At 47.6% G+C, this 23,811-nt stretch overlaps 2 protein-coding genes across 2 annotated transcripts; one reads left to right on the top strand and one right to left on the bottom strand.

Annotated features, from left to right (window-relative positions):
• The first annotated feature begins 5,116 nt into the window (after nucleotides 1-5,116).
• LOC110508476 (NEDD8) lies at nucleotides 5,117-8,820 on the top strand. The gene is made up of 4 exons (XM_021589014.2): nucleotides 5,117-5,287; nucleotides 5,587-5,634; nucleotides 5,787-5,869; nucleotides 8,548-8,820. Exons 1-4 carry the CDS (start codon nucleotides 5,270-5,272, stop codon nucleotides 8,663-8,665), a joined length of 267 nt encoding a protein of 88 aa, XP_021444689.1. The 5' UTR covers nucleotides 5,117-5,269; the 3' UTR covers nucleotides 8,666-8,820.
• A 122-nt stretch (nucleotides 8,821-8,942) lies between these two features.
• Nucleotides 8,943-23,533, bottom strand: ap1g2 (adaptor related protein complex 1 subunit gamma 2). The gene is made up of 22 exons (XM_021589011.2): nucleotides 23,304-23,533; nucleotides 22,558-22,763; nucleotides 22,341-22,465; nucleotides 17,013-17,154; nucleotides 16,582-16,678; nucleotides 16,284-16,360; nucleotides 15,962-16,057; nucleotides 14,600-14,680; nucleotides 14,092-14,190; nucleotides 13,881-13,936; nucleotides 13,037-13,150; nucleotides 12,779-12,919; nucleotides 12,427-12,481; nucleotides 12,066-12,188; nucleotides 11,834-11,923; nucleotides 11,585-11,712; nucleotides 11,296-11,400; nucleotides 10,971-11,115; nucleotides 10,679-10,823; nucleotides 10,301-10,455; nucleotides 10,026-10,124; nucleotides 8,943-9,952 (listed from the first exon to the last, which is right to left on the bottom strand). The coding sequence occupies exons 2-22, from the start codon at nucleotides 22,756-22,758 to the stop codon at nucleotides 9,854-9,856; spliced, it is 2,373 nt and encodes a 790-aa protein (XP_021444686.2). The 5' UTR covers nucleotides 22,759-22,763; nucleotides 23,304-23,533; the 3' UTR covers nucleotides 8,943-9,853.
• Between the last annotated feature and the right edge of the window lie 278 nt (nucleotides 23,534-23,811).

Raw genomic sequence — 23,811 nt, 5'->3', positions numbered from 1 at the left:
ATACTGCAGTGTACTGCAGTTATACTGCACTCTGACTGCAATAGTGTTTTGTAAGGATGCTGGCTTTGTTGTTGTTCTGTGGGTTCCTGCCTGTGCTAGACTAGTTATTCTCTGGCTTAACGTTACTATTTAGCTATGTTGACCGTAGTGGTTGGCTGGCTAGGCAAGCTGACAGACTAAAATAACTCATTTTAGCTGGCTAGGATAACTGCATATACCGGTAACATTATTTGATAACTGGTTAGATTGCGTATTTCCAAAACTTTAGTTTACATTAATGTGGCTGTAAGCTATTGTGTTGATAGCAACTGGCTAACTCACGCAGTGCTAACATAACATTATCGGGCTGGTAGGGCTAACTTCAGCAGGCTTGTAGGGCTAACACTAGCAGGCTAGTTGGCTAGCAACCTTGCAAGGAGATTTGTAATAATACATTCATTAAGTGTTTACTTGTATGTTGGCTGAAAATGTAATTGAAACAAGTAGTCATGAGTGCAAATTATTTGGTTTAATTTGAAGTTATTTCTGTTGGAGTTTACATTATAGGGAATAGGCTGGCTTGCCGGGTACTCCATATTACGTCACACCCCCCCAAATGTTTTTCCCGCCGTGACATAGGCATTCTTTGGAATTCTGATCAGTTTTATGTAGTAACTAAAAAAATATAAAAGTGAAGTATAACTTTGCATTGGGACTTTTGATTCTTATGAAAATCTATATGTTACATGTGGCTAAGTTTATTAAATATATTTTGTTTATCATCACTGTATGTCTAATAAATCAATGTGTGTGTTTATTTCATGAAATTAATTCAAAATACATTTGTAATCATTTATTTCCCTGAGCCTCCTTTTGTCATTGAAATGCTCAGTCTGATCGTGTGGGCGTGTTGATAATTTTTTAAATATATTTACATAAATAGCCCTGATTGGCGGATAGGATCATCTAGACTCTAGCGAGCCTACCCCATTTCCCCTTTAAAGTAGGATACATATGCAAATAAAAATGACTGGTTCTTGGTCAGAATAATCAGATCAGATTGTGGGCCAAAAACTCCATCCCATCTGAAGAGGCTGAAATTCCAGGCACTTTTTTCCAAAAAGATCTGACACTTGAAAGGCCATTATCTTCATTCTCACAATTTCACAGTGTTATTTCGATCTCATAGTATGGAAATATCTCTTTTATTCTTTCTTTTTTTACAGGAAAATCACGTTTTTGACTGCACTGCCTCTGTAACAAAAAGCACATCTCAATAGGTGGTCCAGGTCAGACATGACATGGCACAAGTGGCTGGGTGGGCCTTTCCTCTTTTGTTCTCCTCAAGGGCGAGGCTGATGACATCACATTCGACCATCAGATCAACTCCTTGAATGCCTACTCCTTGAAGTTTGGAGTTGTTTCAAAAAAACACTATTTGGCAAAACATTTGTGTGTGTGTGTGTACTTTACTGTATTATGCCAGCATTGGGCTCAATTAGAATTAGGCAGTCAATTCAGGAAATAATCTAAAATTATAATTAAATAATAACAAAAGAGCATTTATTTTCAATGACTTCTCAATAAACTGAAAAGTATAAGCTATTTGTTTCAAAACAGGGCCGGCTCCAGGCATAAGCAACATAATTGGTCACTTAGGGCCCCATAAAAACCCCATAAATGGAACTCAGTCGGGGTCTCAATTTACTGTTGTGAGTTCAAATAGTAGAATACACAAGGTGCAAATTCTAAATTTGGTTTTGCATCAGCAGTTTTTCTCTTGTTTTGTCCATTAATGGCACTCACTCAATTAGCCATGTTAGCTAACCATTTTTAATTGATAAGTTAGTCTAGCCGGTTATCTAAACTTGGGGCACATGCCCAGGGGCCCTGAACTCCAGGGTGACCCTATTGATTTTGTTAGTCACTTTCACTCAGATATCCTTATTCGGGCATACTGTAAGTCATGGCAAAATTTGTAAAGTTGCAGAAAACTTTCTTTAAAACTGCACACATTTCTCTCTGCCCCATGGCAAAATGAGTAGAATTGCAGGCAATTTGCTTTAAATGACCAAGAACCCAATGGTCACTCTGACAGAGCTCCAGAGTTCCTCTGTGGAGATGGGAGAACCTTCAAGAAGGACAACCATCTCTGCAGCACTCCACCAATCAGCCCTTTAAGGTAGAGTGGCCAGACGGAAGCCACTCCTCAGTAAAAGGCACATGACAGCCCGCTTAAAGTTTGCCAAAAGGCACCTTAAGACTCCCAGACAATGAGAAACAAGATTCTCTCTGTTGAAAGATTGAACTCTTTGGCCTGAATGCCAAGCATCACGTCTGAAGGAAACCTGGCACCATCCGTATGGTGAAGCATGGTGGTGGCAGCATCATGCTGTGGGGATGTTTTTCAGCGGCAGGGACTGGGAGACTAGTCAGGATCGAGGGAAAGATGAACGGAGCAAAGTACAGAGAGCTCCTTGATGAAAACCTACTACAGAGCGCTCAGAACCTCACACTGTGGCGAAGGTTCACCTTCCAAAGGGACAATGGCCCTAAGCACACAGCCAAAACAATGCAGGAGTGGCTTCAGGACAAGTCTTTGAATGTCCTTGAGTGGCCCAGCCAGAGCCCGGACTTGAAAATAGCTGTGCAGCGACGGTCCCCATCCAACCTGACAGAGCTTGAGAAGATTTGCAGAGAAGAATGGGAGAAACTCCCCAAATACAGGTGTGCCAAGCTTGTAGCGTCATACCCAAGAAGACTCGAGTATGTAATCACTGCCAAAAGTGCTTCAACAAAGTACTGAGTAAAGGGTCTGAATACTTCTGCATATGTGATATTTAAAATTTTAAAAAATTACATTTGCAAAAAATATATATATATTTTTGCTTTGTCATGATGGGATATTGTGCGTAGATTGATGAGGAAAACATTTTTACATTTACTCCATTTTAGAATAAGGCTGTAAAGTAACAAAATGTTGGAAAGGTCAAGGGGTCTGAATACTTTCCGAATGCACTGTATGTGAAAACGGCAAATTTCTATGTTTTGAAGAAATATATACAAAGTTAAAAAGTTAAAGTTTTTTCTTTTAATCCAACCAAGTGATGTTACAAAGAAGCATTGTTTTAGGACCATATATTTTTCAACCATAGATCATAGAAATGTCTCTGCCTGGCCGATTCCCGTCTCTCCACTGGGATTCTCTGCCTCTAACCCTATTACGGGGGTGAGTCACTGGCTTACTGGTGCTCTTCCATGCTGTCCCTAGGAGGGGTGCGTCACTTGAGTGGGTTGAGTCACTGACGTGATCTTCCTGTCTGGGTTGGCACCCCCCCTTGGGTTGTGCCGTGGCAGAGATCTTTGTGGGCTATACTCGGCCTTGTCTCAGGACGGTAAGTTGGTGGTTGAAGATATCCCTCTAGTGGTGTGGGAGCTGTGCTTTGGCAAAGTGGGTGGTGTTATATTCTGCCTGTTTGGCCCTGTCCGGGGGTATCATCGGATGGGTCCACAGTGTCTTCCGACCCCTCCTGTCTCAGCCTCCAGTATTTATGCTGCAGTAGTTTATGTGTCAGGGGGCTGGGGTCAGTCTATTATATCTGGAGTATTTCTCCTGTCTTATCGTGTCCTGTGTGTATTTAAGTATGCTCTCTCTAATTCTATCTCTTTCTCTCTCTCTTTCTTTCTTTCTTTCTCTCGGAGGACCTGAACCCTAGGACCATGCCTCGGGACTACCTGACTCCTTGCTGTCCCCAGTCCACCTGGCTGTGGTGCTGCTCCAGTTTCAACTGTTCTGCCTGCGGCTATGGAACCCTGACATGTTCACCGGACTTGCTATCTGTCCCAGACCTGCTGTTTTCAACTCTCTAGAGACAGCAGGAGCGGTAGAGATACTCTGAATGATCGGCTATGAAAAGCCAGCTGACATTTACTCCTGAGGTGATGACCTGTTGCACCCTCGACAACTACTGTGATTATTATTATTTGACCCTTTTGGTCATCTATGAACATTTGAACATCTTGGCCATGTTCTGTTATAATCTCCACCCGCCACAGCTAGAAGAGGACTGGCCAACCCACATAGCCTGGTTCCTCTCTAGGTTTCTTCCTAGGTTTTGGCCTTTCTAGGGAGCTTTTCCTAGCCACCGTACTTCTACACCTGCATTGCTTGCTGTTTGGGGTTTTAGGCTGGGTTTCTGTACAGCACTTTGAGATATTAGCTGATGTAAGAAGGGCTTTATAAATACATTTGATTTGATTTGATAGAAATGCAATGTTTTTACGTATGTAGACGCTGGTTTGGTGCGGAAGATGATGAATATGAGGTTGAAAAGTGGTGGAATTGCCCTTTAAAACTGCAATAATTACTCTACACCCAATGGCAAAAAGTGTAGCACTGCATGAAAACATTTTTTAAAACTGCAAAAATTTCTCTCCACCCTATGGCAAAATTAGGAGAATTGCATGAAATTTGTTATAGAATTTCTAAATGTTCTCTCCGCCGCATGGCAAACTGTGTAGAACTGCAGAAATGTGCTTTAAAACTGAAAACGTTTCTCCCTGCCCCATGTCAAAACGAGTAGAATTGCTTGAAATTTGTTATAAAACTGCAAAATTATCTCTCTGCCCCATGGCAAAATTAGTAGAATTGCAAATTCCCTTTAAAACGTAAATATTTCTCTCCACCATCAAGATGGGGCCACAAAAAATGTTTGCCTGCTTGGTGGAGGGAGGGCCTCTGTCCTCGGTTGCAACACTCACTTCCGAGTTCCAAACTGCCTCTGGAAGTAACGTCAGCACAAGAAAGGTTAGTCGGGAGCTCCATGAAATGGGTTTCCAAGGCCGAGCAGCCACACACAAGCCTAAGATCACCATGCGCAATGCCAGTGCTGTAAAGTTCACAGCAATTGGGCTAGGCCCCTTAGTTCCAGTGAAGGGAAATCTTAACGCTACAGCATACATTCTAGACAATTCTGTGCTTCCAACTTTGTGGCAATAGTTTGGGGGAAGGCCCTTTCCTGTAACAACATGACAATGCCCCCATGCACAACGTTTTTTAAAGTAAACTTTATAACAGTCACATACAGTATTTTCCCATAAAGTAATTATTTGCAAAGCGGGAACCTATGTCTCACAAAATACGGTAGATGGACAACGGACAAAACAGTGACTTACACAGGAAGTAAAGTTTAATCAGAAGGTTTGCTCAGTTTGACAACAATACCACAACACTATACTTGTGGATTAGATATTTAATCTTAAATTGATTGAAAACGTATTTAAAGTAAAAATGCTGATCAAGGTTAAGGTAAGACCAGCCATTTAATTTGTGGCCATGCCCTCTAGTTTACAGACTGTATGGTCGTATTTCACCATCGTCGAGCTGACGTTAGTTGGATTGTAATATTAGACGTAATTTACATGTTATTTATACATATATTTGGGAAAGGTATTGATCTGAACAGCACTAGTTATATAGTGGACATTACAGGTTTTGAACCGTCATCCCCGTATAGCTACAATGTTGTAACAACAGCCATGTTAGCTAACTAGCTAGCTGCCTAACATAACGTTAGTTAGCTAGTTAACGTACTTTTTCTGTTTCAGACTCTCACTGGCAAAGAAATAGAGATCGACATTGAGCCCACAGACAAGGTATGAAACATCATTACTCTGAAGGTTGATTTTAATCTAATGCATTTTATTTCTATGTGTAATATAAAGATCAAGTTGCTCATGTCAGTAATACATTGGAGAGTCATGTCCAGTAATGATGTGCGTATATCCTCTCTTGTACACGTATGAAGGTGGAGAGAATTAAAGAAAGGGTGGAGGAGAAAGAGGGGATTCCACCTCAACAACAAAGACTAATCTACAGTGGAAAACAGATGTAAGTGATAAACCCTTCCATCACAATCTTGTCATGAAACATCTGCTCCCTTTAACACCAGAAGCGCCTGGCCTTTCTGCCTATAAGTAGAGCAGTTGTTCCCAAACTTTTGATAGTCCCGTACCCCTTCAAACATTCAACCTCCAGCTGCGTACCCCCTCTAGCACCAGGGTCAGGTTTTTTTTTCCATCATTGTAAGCCTGCCACACACACACACACTATACGATACATTTATTAAACATAAGAATGAGTGTGAGTTTTTGTCACAACCAGGCTTGTGGGAAGTGACAAAGAGCTCTTATAGGACCATGGCACAAATAATAATAATAAATAACTTAGCTCTTTATTTAACCATCTTACATATAAAACCTTTTGTTCATTGAAAATTGTGAATAACTCACCACAGGTTAATGAGAAGGGTGTGCTTGAAAGGATGCACATAACTCTGCAATGTTGGATTGTATTGGAGAAAGTCTGTTTTAAATAATTTTCCACACACAGTCTGTGCCTGTATTTAGTTTTCATGCTAGTGAGGGCCGAGAATCCACTCTCACATAGGTACGTGGTTGCAAAGGGCATCAGTGTCTGAACAGGGTGATTGCCAAGGCAGGATACTCTGAGCGCAGCCCAATCCAGAAATCTGGGAGTGGCTTCTGATTATATTTAATTTCCACAGAACCGCTTGTTGCAATTTCGACAAGGCTCTCTTGTTCAGATGTCAGTAAGTGGACTGGAGGCAGGGGATGAACGGGATAACGAATCCAGTTGTTTGTGTCATCCGTTTTGGGAAAGTACCTGCGTAATTGGGCACCCAACTCACTCCGGTGCTTTGCTATATCACATTTGACATTGTCCGTAAGCTTGAGTTCATTTGCACACACAAAAATCATACAATGATGGAAAGACCTGTGTGTTGTCCTTGTTGATGCAGACAGAGAAGAGCTCCAACTTCTTAATCATAGCCTCAATATCCATGTATAAATATAACGTCAATAGTTATTTGTTAGTCGTGGATATGTTTTAAATTATTCTACGACGTCCTCGTGAAAAACGTAAGCCTAAAGCCAATTTTCGACATATCCAGCCAATGACCCATCAGCATTATAACAGTCTAATAAATACATGTAGTATATGCAATCTGAAGAATAATCATTTGGTTGTGTTTATAAAGGTCTTAGCTAACATTAGAATACTAAACAATTATTTCAAAGACCATAATAGCATTTTCATTAGTTTGTCCAAACTAAAAACACTAGTTCAAGTCCATCACAAATAAGTCCCTTTATAATTTAGTTTTGGCAGGTCTACAGAAACATTGTGGAAATAAGAAAATGTATTTAAACTTAAACAGAATACCATATTTTAAGTTTTATTATGTTACTCATCTTGTCTTAGTAGCCAGAGAAATGCTGCCTCCGAGTGGCCATGTGCTGAGTGCATGGGCAGCAGATATTCTTTTAAAAAGTGAAATTTGGAAATAGAGCTGCACCTCTTGAATTTTGAGTTATTTGACAAACGTGAGTGTCATAGAAACTGCACAATATGATCTTTCTGATACTATATAGCAATCAAAACGTTTTACCTGCATGTGATGATTTGATGAAGTAATGCTTCTTTCCCTGCATCTGTCAATTACAAAATGTGCCCGTCTCTTCGTGTGCAATTCGACAACTGATAATATTGTCACTCAGACTGTCAATTTAATCTTGTCTATAGGCTGTGTGAAATTAGTTTCGGTATAGTTTTAGGTGTAGTTTCGATGGGCCGGCTGCGTAGGCTGACTGGCATCGTTTCTTTCTTTCCCCTCGCTCATCATCTTGGATAAAGTCAAGGATGTGTTTTGCATTATTCGAAAGGCCTAATGCAACGCGTAGCATGTTTTAGTTGCCGTTACAATAAATATGATTTAATAATAGTTATAGTAAATAAAACAGTCCCGTATCAACCAGCAAAGCACGGTCAAATTATTAACATGAGCCAACACTGATTAAATAGGCATAACACAAACTCATCATTATACTGTTGTTCTAAATTAAATCAACCTGTTCACCCTCATCATTTAGTTAGGCCTATTTTAAATTCGATTGTGAAGGACTGTGCAATTATCGCCCATTCATTCAGTGGGCTGGCATCGTTTGAGTCCCTTGGCTCAACAACTTGGATATTCAAGGGTATGTTTGGCATTATTCTAAGGACCTACTGCAACAAGTAGCATGTTTTCCGTTCTAGTAAATAAATCAGTACTGTAACAGCTTCTTTTTATAAAGTAAAATGTGAAAGAATGATATACCCGCAAGGAGCACGGTCAATTTAAATTCAGTTGTGAAAGTGCACAATTATTGTCCATTCATTGTTAATTTAGTCAGGAGAGTGACACGCATCAGCACCTGGCTGGGTACCAACGTCTTACAGAGCATTGTCTTGGCAGGTTAAGTTGGGAATACGTGTGAAAAGAAATGTATGTTTGTGATTTAAAAAAAATGGACAAATGAGTAATGTAAAATACAACAGGAAAATGTCAGGGAAGGAGCAGGACATAGCTATGGGCGGGCTGATTTATTTTATTTACAATATCAAACAGTTGGTTTAGGGTGGTTCTAGTGTTAATCAAGTGGCAGCATTACATCTTGGATGCAACACTTGTTTTATCTGCTCTGACTTAAACCCATCCCTCTCAGGAACGATGAGAAGACAGCTGCAGACTACAAGATCCAGGGAGGCTCAGTGCTGCATCTGGTCCTGGCGCTAAGAGGGGGGCTAGTCTGCCACTGTTCCAGCATACACCTCATCTCCTAGTGGGCAGTGGGCAGAGTTTGTCATCGTCACACCATGTTGCAACACAGAGCAGCAATGTGGACTGCTGTAATTCCTCTGTTTTTGTAACCACTGTTGGAATTTAAGCAAGTGGGACACTGAGTTTTTTTTGGCTTGTGAATAAAAGGTGAAATGTACTGTTTTCCTTTTGAAGTACATGCATGGCTGCTATTGCACGGGTGTGTAATTTAGCAGTGGCTTGTGTAAAAACAACTTTCCATATAGGCAGTTATGAACTCTGAACATAATGCATTCACAATTCAATTTGATAACCTTTTAATTACAAATGTCAAAGGCAATGCACACAAACTGAATTCTCTTTCCCGGTACTACACGTCGTTCACAGATAAAACAGCAACTCCCACCTCAAAATAAAGTCTATATACACATAGGTGATAATACCTCAGCTCCAAAAGGGGTTCTGAGTGACAGGCACAGGGGAAGAGAGGAGCAGTTGGTAAATAGAGGTAGGGAGGAGGAGAGTACACCAATGGAAGGCATGTACCGTTAAGTATGGATAAGGCGTAGTGTTAGTGGATGCTAATCACACGGCTCAGATTGACGAGAGGGAACTGTAACAGTGAGCCACAACAGTAGGTAGGTAAAGTAGTCCTGGAGTGAAAGAAAAGTTGTCGCGGTTGCACGGGTCAAGACTTCAAGGGACTCTCTTAAACGACTATCCCGACAGACGCCTTTCAGGGGGACAGTCTTGGTTGCACAGTTCTCAGGATAGATGTATCTTCTGATTGGACAAGTCCCACGGGGCCAGGCAGACAGCTGCATATTACTATTGTTGGTTGATGTGACACCAAATACACACCAAAGATAGTGCCATTAATACTGTTGGTTATGCTATGGGAAATGTAATACCAGTAGTCCAATCAGAAGCTGAAAAGGTCATGGTGACAATGGCTTTTAGGGTGACAGTATCAAGAGTTTATCTACATAAATCCCTGCCAACTGTAGGGGGACATTTTCCACAGTTCTTGAGGGTCAGCCATTTAGAAAAATAAAGAAGAGTCATTTGGAAAAACATCAGGTTGTACTGTAGAATAGTTGATTGACAGGCAGCTGTCAGGTAGAATGGATCCCCACTCCTGGGCCTGGTCGGTTGTCGATCCTTCCATGGTCTGATGTGAGTGTTGATGGACAGGTTGATTTCAGCGGTCATTACCAGGCGGGGCTGGGAAATGAGTCGATCTGCACCGTGTCCTGGCAGACAAAGTCCTGGCTGGTGTAGCACACGCGCACCCTCATTTTCAGACTCACCTGGTTGGGAAGAAAGTGAATGTTTAGCTCATTGTGAGTGTGGCAACCACGGACTGACTGAACGAAGACCCACCTTGTTGGGGTTGTTGAGGAGCACAGTCTGGGTCACCTGACCTAAGCCGTGTGCGGGGATGACGTCACCACTCGGAGCCTTCATCTGTAACTGGACACTCTGAGGCGGATGGGAGAGAGAGACAAAGGTCATGAATAGCCTATAATTTGGGCCCTGGGTTTTTCCTGGTCTGGTCACATGGTCTAGAGGGGCCTACTCATAACGTACAAGTTTGGAATACCAAATAAGGTAAGTAAGGTAGCCTGACAGGCGGACCCAAAGACAGACGGACAGACCTTGGGTACTGCTGCTTGCAGGGTGAGGCTGGTGATCTCCCTGTCAGTAGAGTTGGTGGCAGTGAGGGTAATGGTCATGCCCGTGTCTGTCTGTCTGTCAGTCTGTAGTTTCAGTGTCACGCCGTTCTTCTCATACACTATAACACTAGGTGGCACTATGGAAACACAAAGAAACATCGGTCACACTGGGGGCCCATGAAATTCAGCACCACAAAACAGACCATCACTAAATACATTATGAAGATGTGGTGCATCTTTCGCATGTGTTCATTCAAGTACATCTTCATAATGTATTTCTGATGGCTTTGTCCATCTCTCTGAAAAGCCGTTTCTCGTTCCGTTTCTCGTTCACTCTCACTCAGCAGCTCCGTGTCTCACCAGGTGTGACGTCCAGGCCTCCCAGCAGGTCCAGTAAGTCTCCCCCAGCCGTGCTGCTAACAGGGCCTAGCATTGTGGTGGACAGGGCGGGGCTGGGCTGGGGAGGCTCCCCAGAACCACCTAGCAGGTCCAACAGATCACACACCTTGACAAGGGAAAATGAGGGAAATATTTCCAAATTGAGTTACTTTTGAGAGGTTTAGCTTGAGAAAGGACACTATACGTCAAGTCTATACTTCATATCCAGATAGCTGAACTACCAAAGTTTATTGCAGTCATTTTCATCCCTTACCTGGTTAGCAGGTTCCTGGGGTAATACTACTTCCTGTGTCCGTTTGGTTGGCTCCATCTCTTTGATAGACCCCCCTGCTGATTCTCCATTGGTATGTCCCGGTGAGCTCTTGTCAATCACTGGCATTCTCTCCAGAACGGCAGCCCTGCGAACACAGAGCTCTCTTAGCAGTGTAATGGGCAAAGCAAAAGTGGCTACCATGACGAAGACCATAATTGAGTCACCTGCCATTTCCCCTCAGCGTTGTATTCATAGACATAACAATATATGTATACATCATTGGCTATCACTGACAATACACTGTATGCATATGCATAAGGACTACCTCATGTGGTCGTATTTCTTAAACAGAGCGTTGTATTCCACTGCCCTCTGCTGGAGTTCCACGTCGATGCAGCTGCCGTAGATGCTGACAATGCTCCTAATGCGACTGCCGGACAGGGCCGAGGAGAGGAAAAGCAGCAGCAAACAAGAGCTATTTTAGTATTCCCTACGTCAGCAATGAGAGTCACAAGTCCCAAGACAAGTGGGCAAAACTGACATGCGCAGTTTTCAGTGGCTGCTGTCTAGCGGTTGAAGCTGTGTTCTGAGGGGTGCGAGATAATGATGCTTACTCCACGTTGTGTGTTATGCGCGTGCTGAGTTTCATTGTCGCCGTGAGAGCGAAGCCCCTGGTTGCCGGCGACGACATATGCGACTGTAGAACCGTTTCCAAGGCGTCCAGGACGTCATCCTCTGCCACCTAATGGCAGGACAGAGGACACAACAAGAACCGTCTCGGTTTTATGACAGTTAATATTGTATCGTCAATGGGTATTAACCATGCCGGTGTTTAAACGACCACAGCATCCTCCCTCATGTACCTGAACAGGTTCTGTCTCCTCACACTCGCCTCTCAGAAGCAGGTCTCCATACTCCCCAATACACCAGCATGCCACCTGTACCAGGGATTGCTGCACACACAAACCAACAACGTTGCACAGTTCCACAGCTGAGAATAGAGGTGAACCAGGACATTGAGGTCTTCCGGACTGATAACACAAATCCCATTTCGACAGAGCGTGGCACACAAACACATTCACACTAAAGCCATACCACTGAGATGTCTGCAATCAGGGCTCTGTACAGCTTGTGGACCGTGTAGCAGTGGAGTTCTGTCGCTGTGGTGATGAGCTGGATCAGGTTGGGAACCGTCTCGTCCCTCACGTCGCCCCCTGCCTAAACGAGACGGTACTACTGTCAAACACAGGAAAGGTCTCGACTAGTCCAGACAGGGCAAAAAGTGGCAATGTGTGCGTGGCCACCCAGGCAGCTTGACGTACAGCGGGTGATATAAGTGGGATACATCTTGGGGTTATTTACAATAGCTGGTCATAGTTAAAACAAGTCGTACGGTAGTTAAAACCAGTTGTGCAGTCACCAGGTGATTGTGGTGCAGTAGAGTGCCAGTATTTACCGTGGTGAGGACATGCAGGATGGTGTCAATGTGCCAGCGCTGAGAGGGAGCATACCTGACAGAGACACGGAGACAAGAGACTCAGTGGTGTTCAGTGCTGCGGCTCAGACACAAACACAGACAGTGACACGCAGCGAGGGCAGGCTACTGGCTAGGCCTGTGTGTGTTCAGTGGTAGAACAGCCCGATGGCAGTGAGACACATACAGACACAAAGAGCAAGACAGAAACACAGTACCACAACCTGACACAGGGACAGGGAAACATTCACATAGACAGAGATACAAAACGAGACATCCAGATACACAGAGACATTTAAAGCCCCCTAGACAGGTGACGGGGCCAGCCCAGTACCTCTCGGCAGCGTTGAAGATGCCCGAGGTGGTGTGTGCTCTGAGCTCTGGGGGACAGCTGGAGAGGAAGAGGAGCAGCTCTTTCATCAGAGAGCGGATGTTGACGGCTGACACCAGGGCCAGAGAAAGCTCCAGTGCCCGGCTGAGGGATAAACACAAAGAAGATGGTAACTAGATACTGTTACTCTCTATAGCCATATGCCACCGGCCATTGTCGCATGGCTAACTGGCAGTGCACGCTCAGAAATCAACACAGTACCGTTTGACAGAGGCATCCTGGTCCTTCAGGCAGTCCACTATGGTCCCTCTGTGACGCTGCACTGCATTGTGGTCCGTCTGAACAATCTTCTGTAGGGAAGTCATTGAGATGTACCTGTGCACGAACAAAAAAGGTTTTAGACATAGAAAGAGAAAGACGCGTTACATTTGTGTGTGTTTCTGAATGTGTAGAAGGGCTGTGATAGTTCATCAACACAACTGGTGCATGGACACATGTCACGGAACAAACTTTCCTTCTGCAACTATCATTTCCAAGGTCTCCCTCAATCACGCATCTTCCGGCAAACATTTTTAGCTGTGTGCTGCCTTCCCGGATGGGGAGCCTGACCGCTCTCCTCTTAAGTTTAAGGTCTTTGAAATGTATATCTGGTGTAGCGATCTGCAATCACTCTGCATGCGGAGAGAATGGTCACATCTGCTCTGAGCCAGTCTAGCAGCGTTCCACCAGCCACAGGGAGGACGCGCTTTAAGCCTGGGACCAAGACCAGAATAACCTGCTGGGCCAGACAGGCCCCTACGGGAACAATCCCAACAGGAACAGACAGATAAAAAGGAAATGTATATGTGATCGTTAGCCCATACAGCGTACAGACAGCCCCACAACCCTGTCTGTCACTGTAAGGCCTCTAGCTCAACAATCACAGGAATAGACATTACTGACTGTGCTTAGATTCATTAGAACGCACAGGTTTGTCTGCCTCGGGCAACAATAAGCTTCTAAGCAACAATAAGCTTCTAAGCAATGGGTTTAGAAACCATGAAGAAGGACCAAATCAGGACCAGATGAGATAAAAGGTAGAGACAGAGGGAAGGAGGGCACTAACCGGATGTTCCTATCGTTGTTCAGAAGAAATCGCCCCAGGATGTTCACAGCTAGGACCTGTCGCACACACACACAACAAAACACAACCTAGACATACGGCCTCTGATGTACATCCATGTTAGATACATTGGCCTCTACCACCTGTAGCACATTCAAAAAGATGTGAACACATACAAACAACAACTGACTTGATGATGGTATCACTCCATTACCCTCAAGCCACTTTCCGATTTGATGTCCATGACAGTGAGAACGGTTTCATACAACACAGCACTGCCTGCGGTCTTACTGCTGTCTGTGTTCGTGGCCACCTGTATAAAGAAGCAGTATATAAATATCGAATCATAAACTGGGAGGTTTGAGCTCTGAATGCTGATTGGCTGACAGACGGTGCGATATCAGATTGCATACCACAGGTATGACAAAACATGTATTTTTTTATTGCTCTAATTACATTAGCGACCAGTTTATAATAGCAATAAGGCACCTCTGGGGTTTGTGGTATATGGCCAATATACCACGGCTGAGGGCTGTGTCTAGGCACTCCGCGTTGCGTCGTACATAAGAGCAGCCCTTAGCCGTGGTATATTGGCGATATACCACACCACCCCGGGCCTTTATTGCTTACATAGAATCATTTCAACAACAACAACCCTGCAAGACTATTTACTGGTGAAAATCCTGCCGTGTGAATCCTTGTGTGCGGTTTCATTACTGTACCTGGGCCAGCAGGTCATTCACGGCATCACTAGCTGTTTCGTTATTACGACCCAGGATCCTCAGCAACCGAAGAATGCGCACCTAGTGATGGATAGACAGAAAGAGAAATACACTATATATATATATACGCAAAAGTATGTGGGCGCCACTTCAAACAGTGGATTCGGCTATTTCAGCCTGACCCGTTGCTGACAGGTGAATAAAATCTAGCACACAGCCATGCAATCTCCAATAGTCAAACATTGGCAGTAGAATGGCCTTACTGAAGAGCTGAGTGACGTTCAACGTGGCAGCGTCATAGGATGACACCTTTCCAACAAGTCAGTTCGTCAACTGTCTGCCCAGGTCAAGTGCTGTTATTGTGAAGTGGAAACATATAGGAGCAACAACGGCTCAGCCGCAAAGTGGTAGGCCACACAAGCTCACAGAACGGGACCGCCGAGTGCTGAAGCGCCTAGCGTGTAAAACCCATCTGTCCTCGGTTGCAACACTCCCTACCGAGTCCCAAACTGCCTCTGGAAACTATGTCAGCACAATAACTGTTTGTCGGGAGCTTCATGAAATGGGTTTCCATGGCCGAGCAGCCACACACAATCCTAAGAGCACCATGCGCAGCAATGCCAAGTGTCGGCTGGAGTGGTGTAAAGCTCGCTGCCATTGGACTCTGGAGCTGTGGAAACGCATTCTCGGGAGTGATGAATCACACTTCACCATCTGGCAGTGCGATGGACGAATCTGGGTTTGGTGGATGCCAGGAGAAATCTACCTACCCAAATACATGGTGCTAAAGTTTGGTGGAGGAGGAATAATGGCCTGGGGAAGTTTTTCAGACTCTGCCCCTTAGTTCCAGTGAAGGGAAATAATAACACTACAGCATACAATGACATTCTAGACGATTCTGTGCTTCCAAATTTGTGGCAACAGTTTGGGGAAGGCCCTTTCCTGTAACAACATGACAATGTCCCTGTGCACAAAGCAAGGTCCATCCAGAAATGGTTTGTTGAGATTGGCTGTGGAAGAACTTGACTGGCCTGCACAGAGCCCTGACCTCAACCCCATCGAACACCTTTGGGATGAATTGGAAAGCCGACTGCGAGCCAGGCCTAATCGACCAACATCAGTTACTGACCTCACTAATGCTCATGGCTGAATGGAAGCAAGTCCCAGCAGCAATGTTCCAACATCTAGTGGAAAGCCTTCCTAGAAGAGTGGAGGCTGTTATAGCAGCAAAGAGGGGACCAACTCCATATTAATCCCCATGATTTTGGAACATACATACATTTGGTCCCTGTAGTGTATGTATGTTCAGTCACAAAAGTGACTCCAATTCACCTGGTAAAATAAACGATTTAAAACACTGACCTGTAGGAAGGGGTCACTGATACCAGCCACATTGTGTTCTGGAGAGTAACCAGACATCACCAGGCCTTTCATTATCTGGACCAGCTCCGGCACCGCCTAGACCAAACACACACACACACACGGAGTAAAAATGACAGATCATCATCTGAGAATGTGCAACCGTGTACCATTTTTCACAAGTATCGATTTGGCATTTGTTACAGCCTATAACCAAATCTATACTTTTCAAGGGGCTGAAATGTAATGTCTCATGTCTCATGTTGAGTGGATGTACTGGAATGGGGTGAGATGAGCTGTGTGAGTGTGTGTGTGTGCATTTTACCTTGCGAAACTGCTCTAGTGTTTCTGGGTTGCGCTCACACAGCTCAGTGATCAGAACCACAGCTCCATGTAACACCCCTGCAATCAGACCAAACCACGAGGGGAATAATTGCCACACGGACACTGTTGACTAAGCTAAAACATACATAGTAATGGCTAATCTGTCAAAATACAAGACTACGTACTGTACTCAAACGTAACAGACTGTGAAACAGTTAGGCACAGGGAGATTGACAGAAAGGAGCAGACAGTGAACAGCCGGTAATATAAGAAGAGCAAAACAATGACGACAGACTCACCGTGGTTCTTTTCAGAGAGCAGGGATCGAGATGCAGGGGTAAACAGCTCTCCTAGTTCTGGTACTTTCCTCACTATGTGCACCGCACAAAGAGCGGCCTGAAATGTCAGTGTCATCGCGATCAGCTTCATAGCAAATAATAACCTTCAATGTCAGCGCATCACTTTACGTCTCACCCTCAGTTCAGTCTGCATGACGGTTTCCCTTAGTCTGTAATGCAGTGTTTTACAGTAGTGTTTTGCAGTAGTGCTTTACAGAAGTGTTTTACAGTAGTGTTTTACAGTGGTGCTGTAATGCAGTGTTTTACAGTAGTGTTTTACAGTAGTGCTCAAGATGGATTGGTTTGGGTTTCTGCATTACCAAGGTCAGCCATGAAGGCGTGATGAAAGGAGTGGCATTGTGTGTGTGTGTGTGTCTACAGAGACTGCTCACCTTCTTTTTGATGTAGGAGTTAGAGGCTCTGAGGAGGCGGTCGATCTCTGGGGCCAGGTCTCGACACATCTCAGCTGAGCCCATACAGCCCAGAGTACACAGAGCCAGAGACTGGACATACTGACTGCTGTGGGACAGGTCACTGAGATGGGGGTTTGATGAGAATTCATCAATTGCTTTGTGCTCAGGTAGAGGTTACTAGACCACTAGTTCAATGTTTATGTATGGCAACATTGATCGTACACAGACTAGACATGATCATGGAACTGTATGAGAATGCTGTCTGACTGTCTCAGCGTTCCGGCCGTCTGTGTCAGCATTCCGTTCGTCTGTCTATGTTAGTATTTCGTCCAACTGTCTCAGCGTTCCGTCCGTCTGTCTCAGCGTTCCGTCCGTCCGACCATCTCAGCGTTCCGTCCGTCTGTCTGACAGTGTCAGCGTTCCGTCCGTCTGTCTGACAGTGTCAGCGTTCCGTCCGTCTGTCTGTTCGTGTCAGCGTTCCGACGTGTCAGCGTTCTGCCCATCCGTGACTGTGTCAGCGTTCCGTCCGTCTGTCTGACAGTGTCAGCGTTCCATCCGTCTGTCTGACCGTGTCAGCGTTCCATCCGCCTGTCTGACCGTGTCAGCGTTCCATCCGTCTGTCTGACCGTGTCAGCGTTCCGTCCGTCTGTCTGACCGTGTCAGCGTTCCGTCCGTCTGTCTGACCGTGTCAGCGTTCCATCCGTCTGTCTGACCGTGTCAGCGTTCCGTCCGTCTGTCTGACCGTGTCAGCGTTCCGTCCGTCTGTCTGTTCGTGTCAGCGTTCCGACGTGTCAGCGTTCTGCCCATCCGTGACTGTGTCAGCGTTCCGTCCGTCTGTCTGACCGTGTCAGCGTTCCATCCGTCTGTCTGACAGTGTCAGCGTTCCGTCCGTCTGTCTGACCGTGTCAGCGTTCCATCCGTCTGTCTGACCGTGTCAGCGTTCCGTCCGTCTGTCTGACCGTGTCAGCGTTCCATCCGTCTGTCTGACCGTGTCAGCGTTCCGTCCGTCTGTCTGACCGTGTCAGCGTTCCGTCCGTCTGTCTGTTCGTGTCAGCGTTCCGACGTGTCAGCGTTCTGCCCATCCGTGACTGTGTCAGCGTTCCGTCCGTCTGTCTGACTATGTTAGCGTTCCGTCCGTCTGTCTAAGCGTTCCGTCCATCTGTGACTGTGTCAGCGTTCCGTCCGTCTGTCCGACTATGTTAGCGTTCCGTCCATATGTCTCAGCATTCCGTCCGTCTGTCTCAGCGGTCCGTAAGTCTGTCCGTGTCAGCATTCCGTCCGTCTGTCTGACAATGTTAGTGTTCCATCCGACTGTCTCAACGTTCCGTCCGTCAGTCTCAGCGTTCCGTCCGTCTGTCCGTCTGTGTCAGCATTCCGTCCGTCTGTCTGACCGTGTCAGCATTCCGTCCGTCTGTCTGACCGTGTCAGCGTTCCGTCCGTCTGTCTGACCGTGTCAGCGTTCCGTCCGTCTGTCTGACAGTGTCAGCGTTCCGTCCGTCTGTCTGACCGTGTCAGCGTTCCGTCCGTCTGTCTGACCGTGTCAGCGTTCCGTCCGTCTGTCTGACAGTGTCAGCGTTCCGTCCGTCTGTCTGACCGTGTCAGCGTTCCGTCCGTCTGTCTGACCGTGTCAGCGTTCCGTCCGTCTGTCTGACCGTGTCAGCGTTCCGTCCGTCTGTCTGACCGTGTCAGCGTTCCGTCCGTCTGTCTGACCGTGTCAGCGTTCCGTCCGTCTGTCTGACCGTGTCAGCGTTCCATCCGCCTGTCTGACCGTGTCAGCGTTCCATCCGTCTGTCTGACCGTGTCAGCGTTCCGTCCGTCTGTCTGACCGTGTCAGCGTTCCATCCGTCTGTCTGTTCGTGTCAGCGTTCCGACGTGTCAGCGTTCTGCCCATCCGTGACTGTGTCAGCGTTCCGTCCGTCTGTCTGACTATGTTAGCGTTCCGTCCGTCTGTCTAAGCGTTCCGTCCATCTGTGACTGTGTCAGCGTTCCGTCCGTCTGTCCGACTATGTTAGCGTTCCGTCCATATGTCTCAGCATTCCGTCCGTCTGTCTCAGCGGTCCGTAAGTCTGTCCGTGTCAGCATTCCGTCCGTCTGTCTGACAATGTTAGTGTTCCATCCGACTGTCTCAACGTTCCGTCCGTCAGTCTCAGCGTTCCGTCCGTCTGTCCGTCTGTGTCAGCATTCCGTCCGTCTGTCTGACCGTGTCAGCATTCCGTCCGTCTGTCTGACCGTGTCAGCATTCCGTCCGTCTGTCTGACCGTGTCAGCATTCCGTCCGTCTGTCTGACCGTGTCAGCGTTCCGTCCGTCTGTCTGACCGTGTCAGCGTTCCGTCCGTCTGTCTGACAGTGTCAGCGTTCCGTCCGTCTGTCTGACCGTGTCAGCGTTCCGTCCGTCTGTCTGACCGTGTCAGCGTTCCGTCCGTCTGTCTGACAGTGTCAGCGTTCCGTCCGTCTGTCTGACCGTGTCAGCGTTCCGTCCGTCTGTCTGACCGTGTCAGCGTTCCGTCCGTCTGTCTGACCGTGTCAGCGTTCCGTCCGTCTGTCTGACCGTGTCAGCGTTCCGTCCGTCTGTCTGACCGTGTCAGCGTTCCGTCCGTCTGTCTAACCGTGTCAGCGTTCCGTCCGTCTGTCTGACCGTGTCAGCGTTCCGTCCGTCTGTCTGACAGTGTCAGCGTTCCGTCCATCTGTCTGACAGTGTCAGCGTTCCGTCCATCTGTCTGACAGTGTCAGCGTTCCGTCCATCTGTCTGACAGTGTCAGCGTTCCGTCCGTCTGACAGTGTCAGCGTTCCGTCCGTCTGACAGTGTCAGCGTTCCGTCCGTCTGTCTGACAGTGTCAGCGTTCCGTCCGTCTGTCTGACAGTGTCAGCGTTCCGTCCGTCTGTCTGACAGTGTCAGCGTTCCGTCCGTCTGTCTGACAGTGTCAGCGTTCCGTCCGTCTGTCTGACAGTGTCAGCGTTCCGTCCGTCTGTCTGAGTGTCAGCGTTCCGTCCGTCTGTCTGACAGTGTCAGCGTTCCGTCCGTCTGTCTGACAGTGTCAGCGTTCCGTCCGTCTGTCTGACAGTGTCAGCGTTCCGTCCGTCTGTCTGACAGTGTCAGCGTTCCGTCCGTCTGTCTGACAGTGTCAGGGTTCCGTCCGTCTGTCTGACAGTGTCAGCGTTCCGTCCGTCTGTCTGACAGTGTCAGGGTTCCGTCCGTCTGTCTGACAGTGTCAGCGTTCCGTCCGTCTGTCTGACAGTGTCAGCGTTCCGTCCGTCTGTCTGACAGTGTCAGCGTTCCGTCCGTCTGTCTGACAGTGTCAGGGTTCCGTCCGTCTGTCTGACAGTGTCAGCGTTCCGTCCGTCTGTCTGACAGTGTCAGCGTTCCGTCCGTCTGTCTGACAGTGTCAGGGTTCCGTCCGTCCGTCTGACAGTGTCAGGGTTCCGTCCGTCCGTCTGACAGTGTCAGGGTTCCGTCCGTCTGTCTGACAGTGTCAGCGTTCCGTCCGTCTGTCTGACAGTGTCAGCGTTCCGTCCGTTTGTCTGACAGTGTCAGCGTTCCGTCCGTCTGTCTGACAGTGTCAGCGTTCCGTCCGTCTGTCTGACAGTGTCAGTGTTCCGTCCGTCTGCCTGACTATGTTAGCGTCTGTCTAAGTGTTCCGTCCGTCTCAGCGTTCCGTCCGTCTCAGCGTTCCGTCGTCTGTCTGACTGTCTCAAAGTTCCGTCCGTCTGTCTCAGCGTTCCGCCCGTCTGTCTGACCGTGTCAGCGTTCCGTCCGTCTGTCTGTGTCAGTGTTCCGTCCGTCTGTCTGTGTCAGTGTTCCGTCCGTCTGTGTTAGCGTTCCTTCCGTCTGACCGTGTCAGCGTTCCGTCCGTCTGTCTGACCGTGTCAGCGTTCCGTCCGTCTCAGCGTTCCGTCCGTCTGTCTGACTATGTTAGCGTTCCATCCGTCTGTCTAAGCGTTCCGTCCGTCTGCCTGACTATGTTAGCGTTTCGTCCGTCTGTCTCAGCGTTCCGTCCGTCTGTCTCAGCGTTCCGTCCGTCTGTCTCAGCGTTCCGCCCGTCTGTCTCAGCGTTCCATCCGTCTCAGCATTCCGTCGTCTGTCTGACTATGTTAGCGTTCCGTCCGTCTGTCTCAGCGTTCCATCTGTCTCAGCGTTCCGTCGTCTGTCTGACTATGTTAGCGTTCCGTCCGTCCGTCTCAGCGTTCCGTCCGCCCGTGTCAGCGTTCCGTTCGCCCGTGTCAGCGTTCCGTCCGCCCGTCTCAGCGTTCCGTCCGCCCGTCTCAGCGTTCCGTCGTCCGTCCGACCGTCTCAGCGCTCGTCGTCCGTCCGACCGTCTCAGCGCTCCGCCCGACCGTCTCAGCGCTCGTCGTCCGTCCGACCGTCTCAGCGCTCCGCCCGACCGTCTCAGCGCTCCGCCCGTCCGTCTCAGCGCTCCGCCCGTCCGCACGACCGTCTCAGCGCTCCGCCCGACCGTCTCAGCGCTCCGCCCGACCGTCTCAGCGCTCCGCCCGACCGTCTCAGCGCTCCGCCCGTCCGTCTCAGCGCTCCGCCCGTCCGTCTCAGCGCTCCGCCCGTCCGTCTCAGCGCTCCGCCCGTCCGTCTCAGCGCTCCGCCCGTCCGTCTCAGCGCTCCGCCCGACCGTCTCATCGCTCCGCCCGACCGTCTCATCGCCCCGCCCGTCCGTCTCAGCGCTCCGCCCGTCCGCCCGACCGTCTCAGCGCTCCGCCCGACCGTCTCAGCGCTCCGCCCGTCCGCCCCGGCGTTCGTTCGTTCCGCCCGTCCGCCCCGGCGTTCGTTTGTTCCGCACGCCCCGGCGTTCGTTTGTTCCGCCCGCCCCGGCGTTCGTTCCGCCCGCCCCGTTCGTTCCGCCCGTCCGCCCGCCCCGGCGTTCGTTCCGCCCGCCCCGCGCCCCGGCGTTCGTTCCGCCCGTCCGCCCGCCCCAGAGTTCGTTCCGTCCGCCCGTCTCAGCGTTCGTTCCGTCCGCCCGTCTCAGCGTTCGTTCCGTCCGCCCGTCTCAGCGTTCGTTCCGTCCGCCCGTCTCAGCGTTCGTTCCGTCCGCCCGTCTCAGCGTTCGTTCCGTCCGCCCGTCTCAGAGTTCGTTCCGTCCGCCCGTCTCAGAGTTCGTTCCGTCTGACTTTTTCAGAGTCATGTCTCTCTGATTGTCGTAGTTATGTCTGTCTGTCTTATACAAGTTTCAAGATTTGTTTTCACGTTCACAAGTACAGTGAAATGCCTTTCTTGCTAGCTCTTACCCAACAATGCAGTAATCACTTCAAATTTTCATACTTCCAATTTCATGGTAAAATTGCTGATAAAACTGTCCTTACTTCTTGATGGAGTTAGTGATGAGAAGGCTAGCATCCTGCTTCTCGTCTAGAAGCATCATGGCACCCAGGTACCCAACACGCTTCTCATTGTACCGAGGGCTGGCAATCAGACGCACACACTCCATCTGAGATCAGAGAGGGAGTTGGGGAGTTGTTGGGATACAAATATAGTAAATATACCAACACTACAGACATCTTAAGAGACACTTTTCATTACCTGACCGAAGTGGGCAGGGTAACCCAGCATGTGCACATACAGCAGCTTTGCCAGATTGTGAGAGCGCGTCCCATTGTCAGCCTGTCTGAACTGCGCCCGGATTGCAGCACACTCCCTCTGGATCACACCACGCTCCTCTCCCTGTGTACGGGCTCCTCTGATCACCCTGATCATCTCCTGCAGGCGCACAGACGGAGACATGGCTCCTGTGTGTATGTGTTTGTGTGGGACAGAAAGAGGGAGGTTGCAGAATTAGAGATGCTCAACAGACATACAAAAAGACCCACACATACTAACCTGAATAAGAAAATGCATTGACTATCGGTGCATGTAGGACAACAAAGCAGGTAAAACAACTAATAAGTTATTCATGAGCACCTGTAAAAGCATTAACATTTACTGTACAGTCATTTGAATAGAGAGATAATACTCCTGAAGTGCAGGGGTTGTTAATAAATTACAATGAAAAGTGAAACACGAAACAACCATGTACAACCATAAACCTTACAAGATACAGGCAGCCGTGACGTAAATATTATCTTGATACAATGTATCGAATGAATTCACCTAGCATTGCTAGCCACAACACCCCGCAGCAATTGCCTAGAAATGCAGTTCATTAGGCGATCTACTTTTACAACATGTTTAGGGTAAACCCTACCAAGGCGATGTCAACTATGCATTTATTTAGTCAATTAATGCTCGATAACCTCGGATTACATGGGAGCTCGATGCTAGTCGCTTACCTTCAGAAAGTGAAAACGCCCCTAGAAAAATACCAAGCCGTTTCTGTGCTCAATTAACAGCGATGTTGTCAACATTAATTAAACTCTTCCCTCAGAAATGAATGGGCAACTAAAACTACTCGGCGGCTATCTTGGATGGACGCCTACTGTACGGTCCCCAAGCTTCATGTGAAAACCATAATGGCAGCATCACTTCCGCCATCTGATCTCTGACTAGGTTTGAACTCCGCCCCTCAGGAAAACTGTAGGCGATCTACGTGGAGGTCGGTGTCCTTGACAACAGGTGGAAGATGGATGAGGTGGGGGTGCAGTTACTGATGGTGCATGGTCAGATGGAGAAGTGATCACCGGAATAATTACAATGAAGGTAAATGGTCAGTCTCCTTTACAATTATTTTCATACATAAAATGTTTGTGCCGTGTGTATATACATTTCAGTGTGTGCAAGAGCAGTGAGATGATTTTGTGATTTTTTTTAAGTTTAAAAGCGTGCAAGCACGGACTTTTC

This window comes from Oncorhynchus mykiss, chromosome 28 (assembly GCF_013265735.2).
Source record: "Oncorhynchus mykiss isolate Arlee chromosome 28, USDA_OmykA_1.1, whole genome shotgun sequence".
Classification (NCBI taxonomy): Eukaryota; Metazoa; Chordata; class Actinopteri; order Salmoniformes; family Salmonidae; genus Oncorhynchus; species Oncorhynchus mykiss.
Note: the sequence above shows the minus strand (reverse complement) of the source record. Positions and strands in the feature narration are given on the sequence as shown.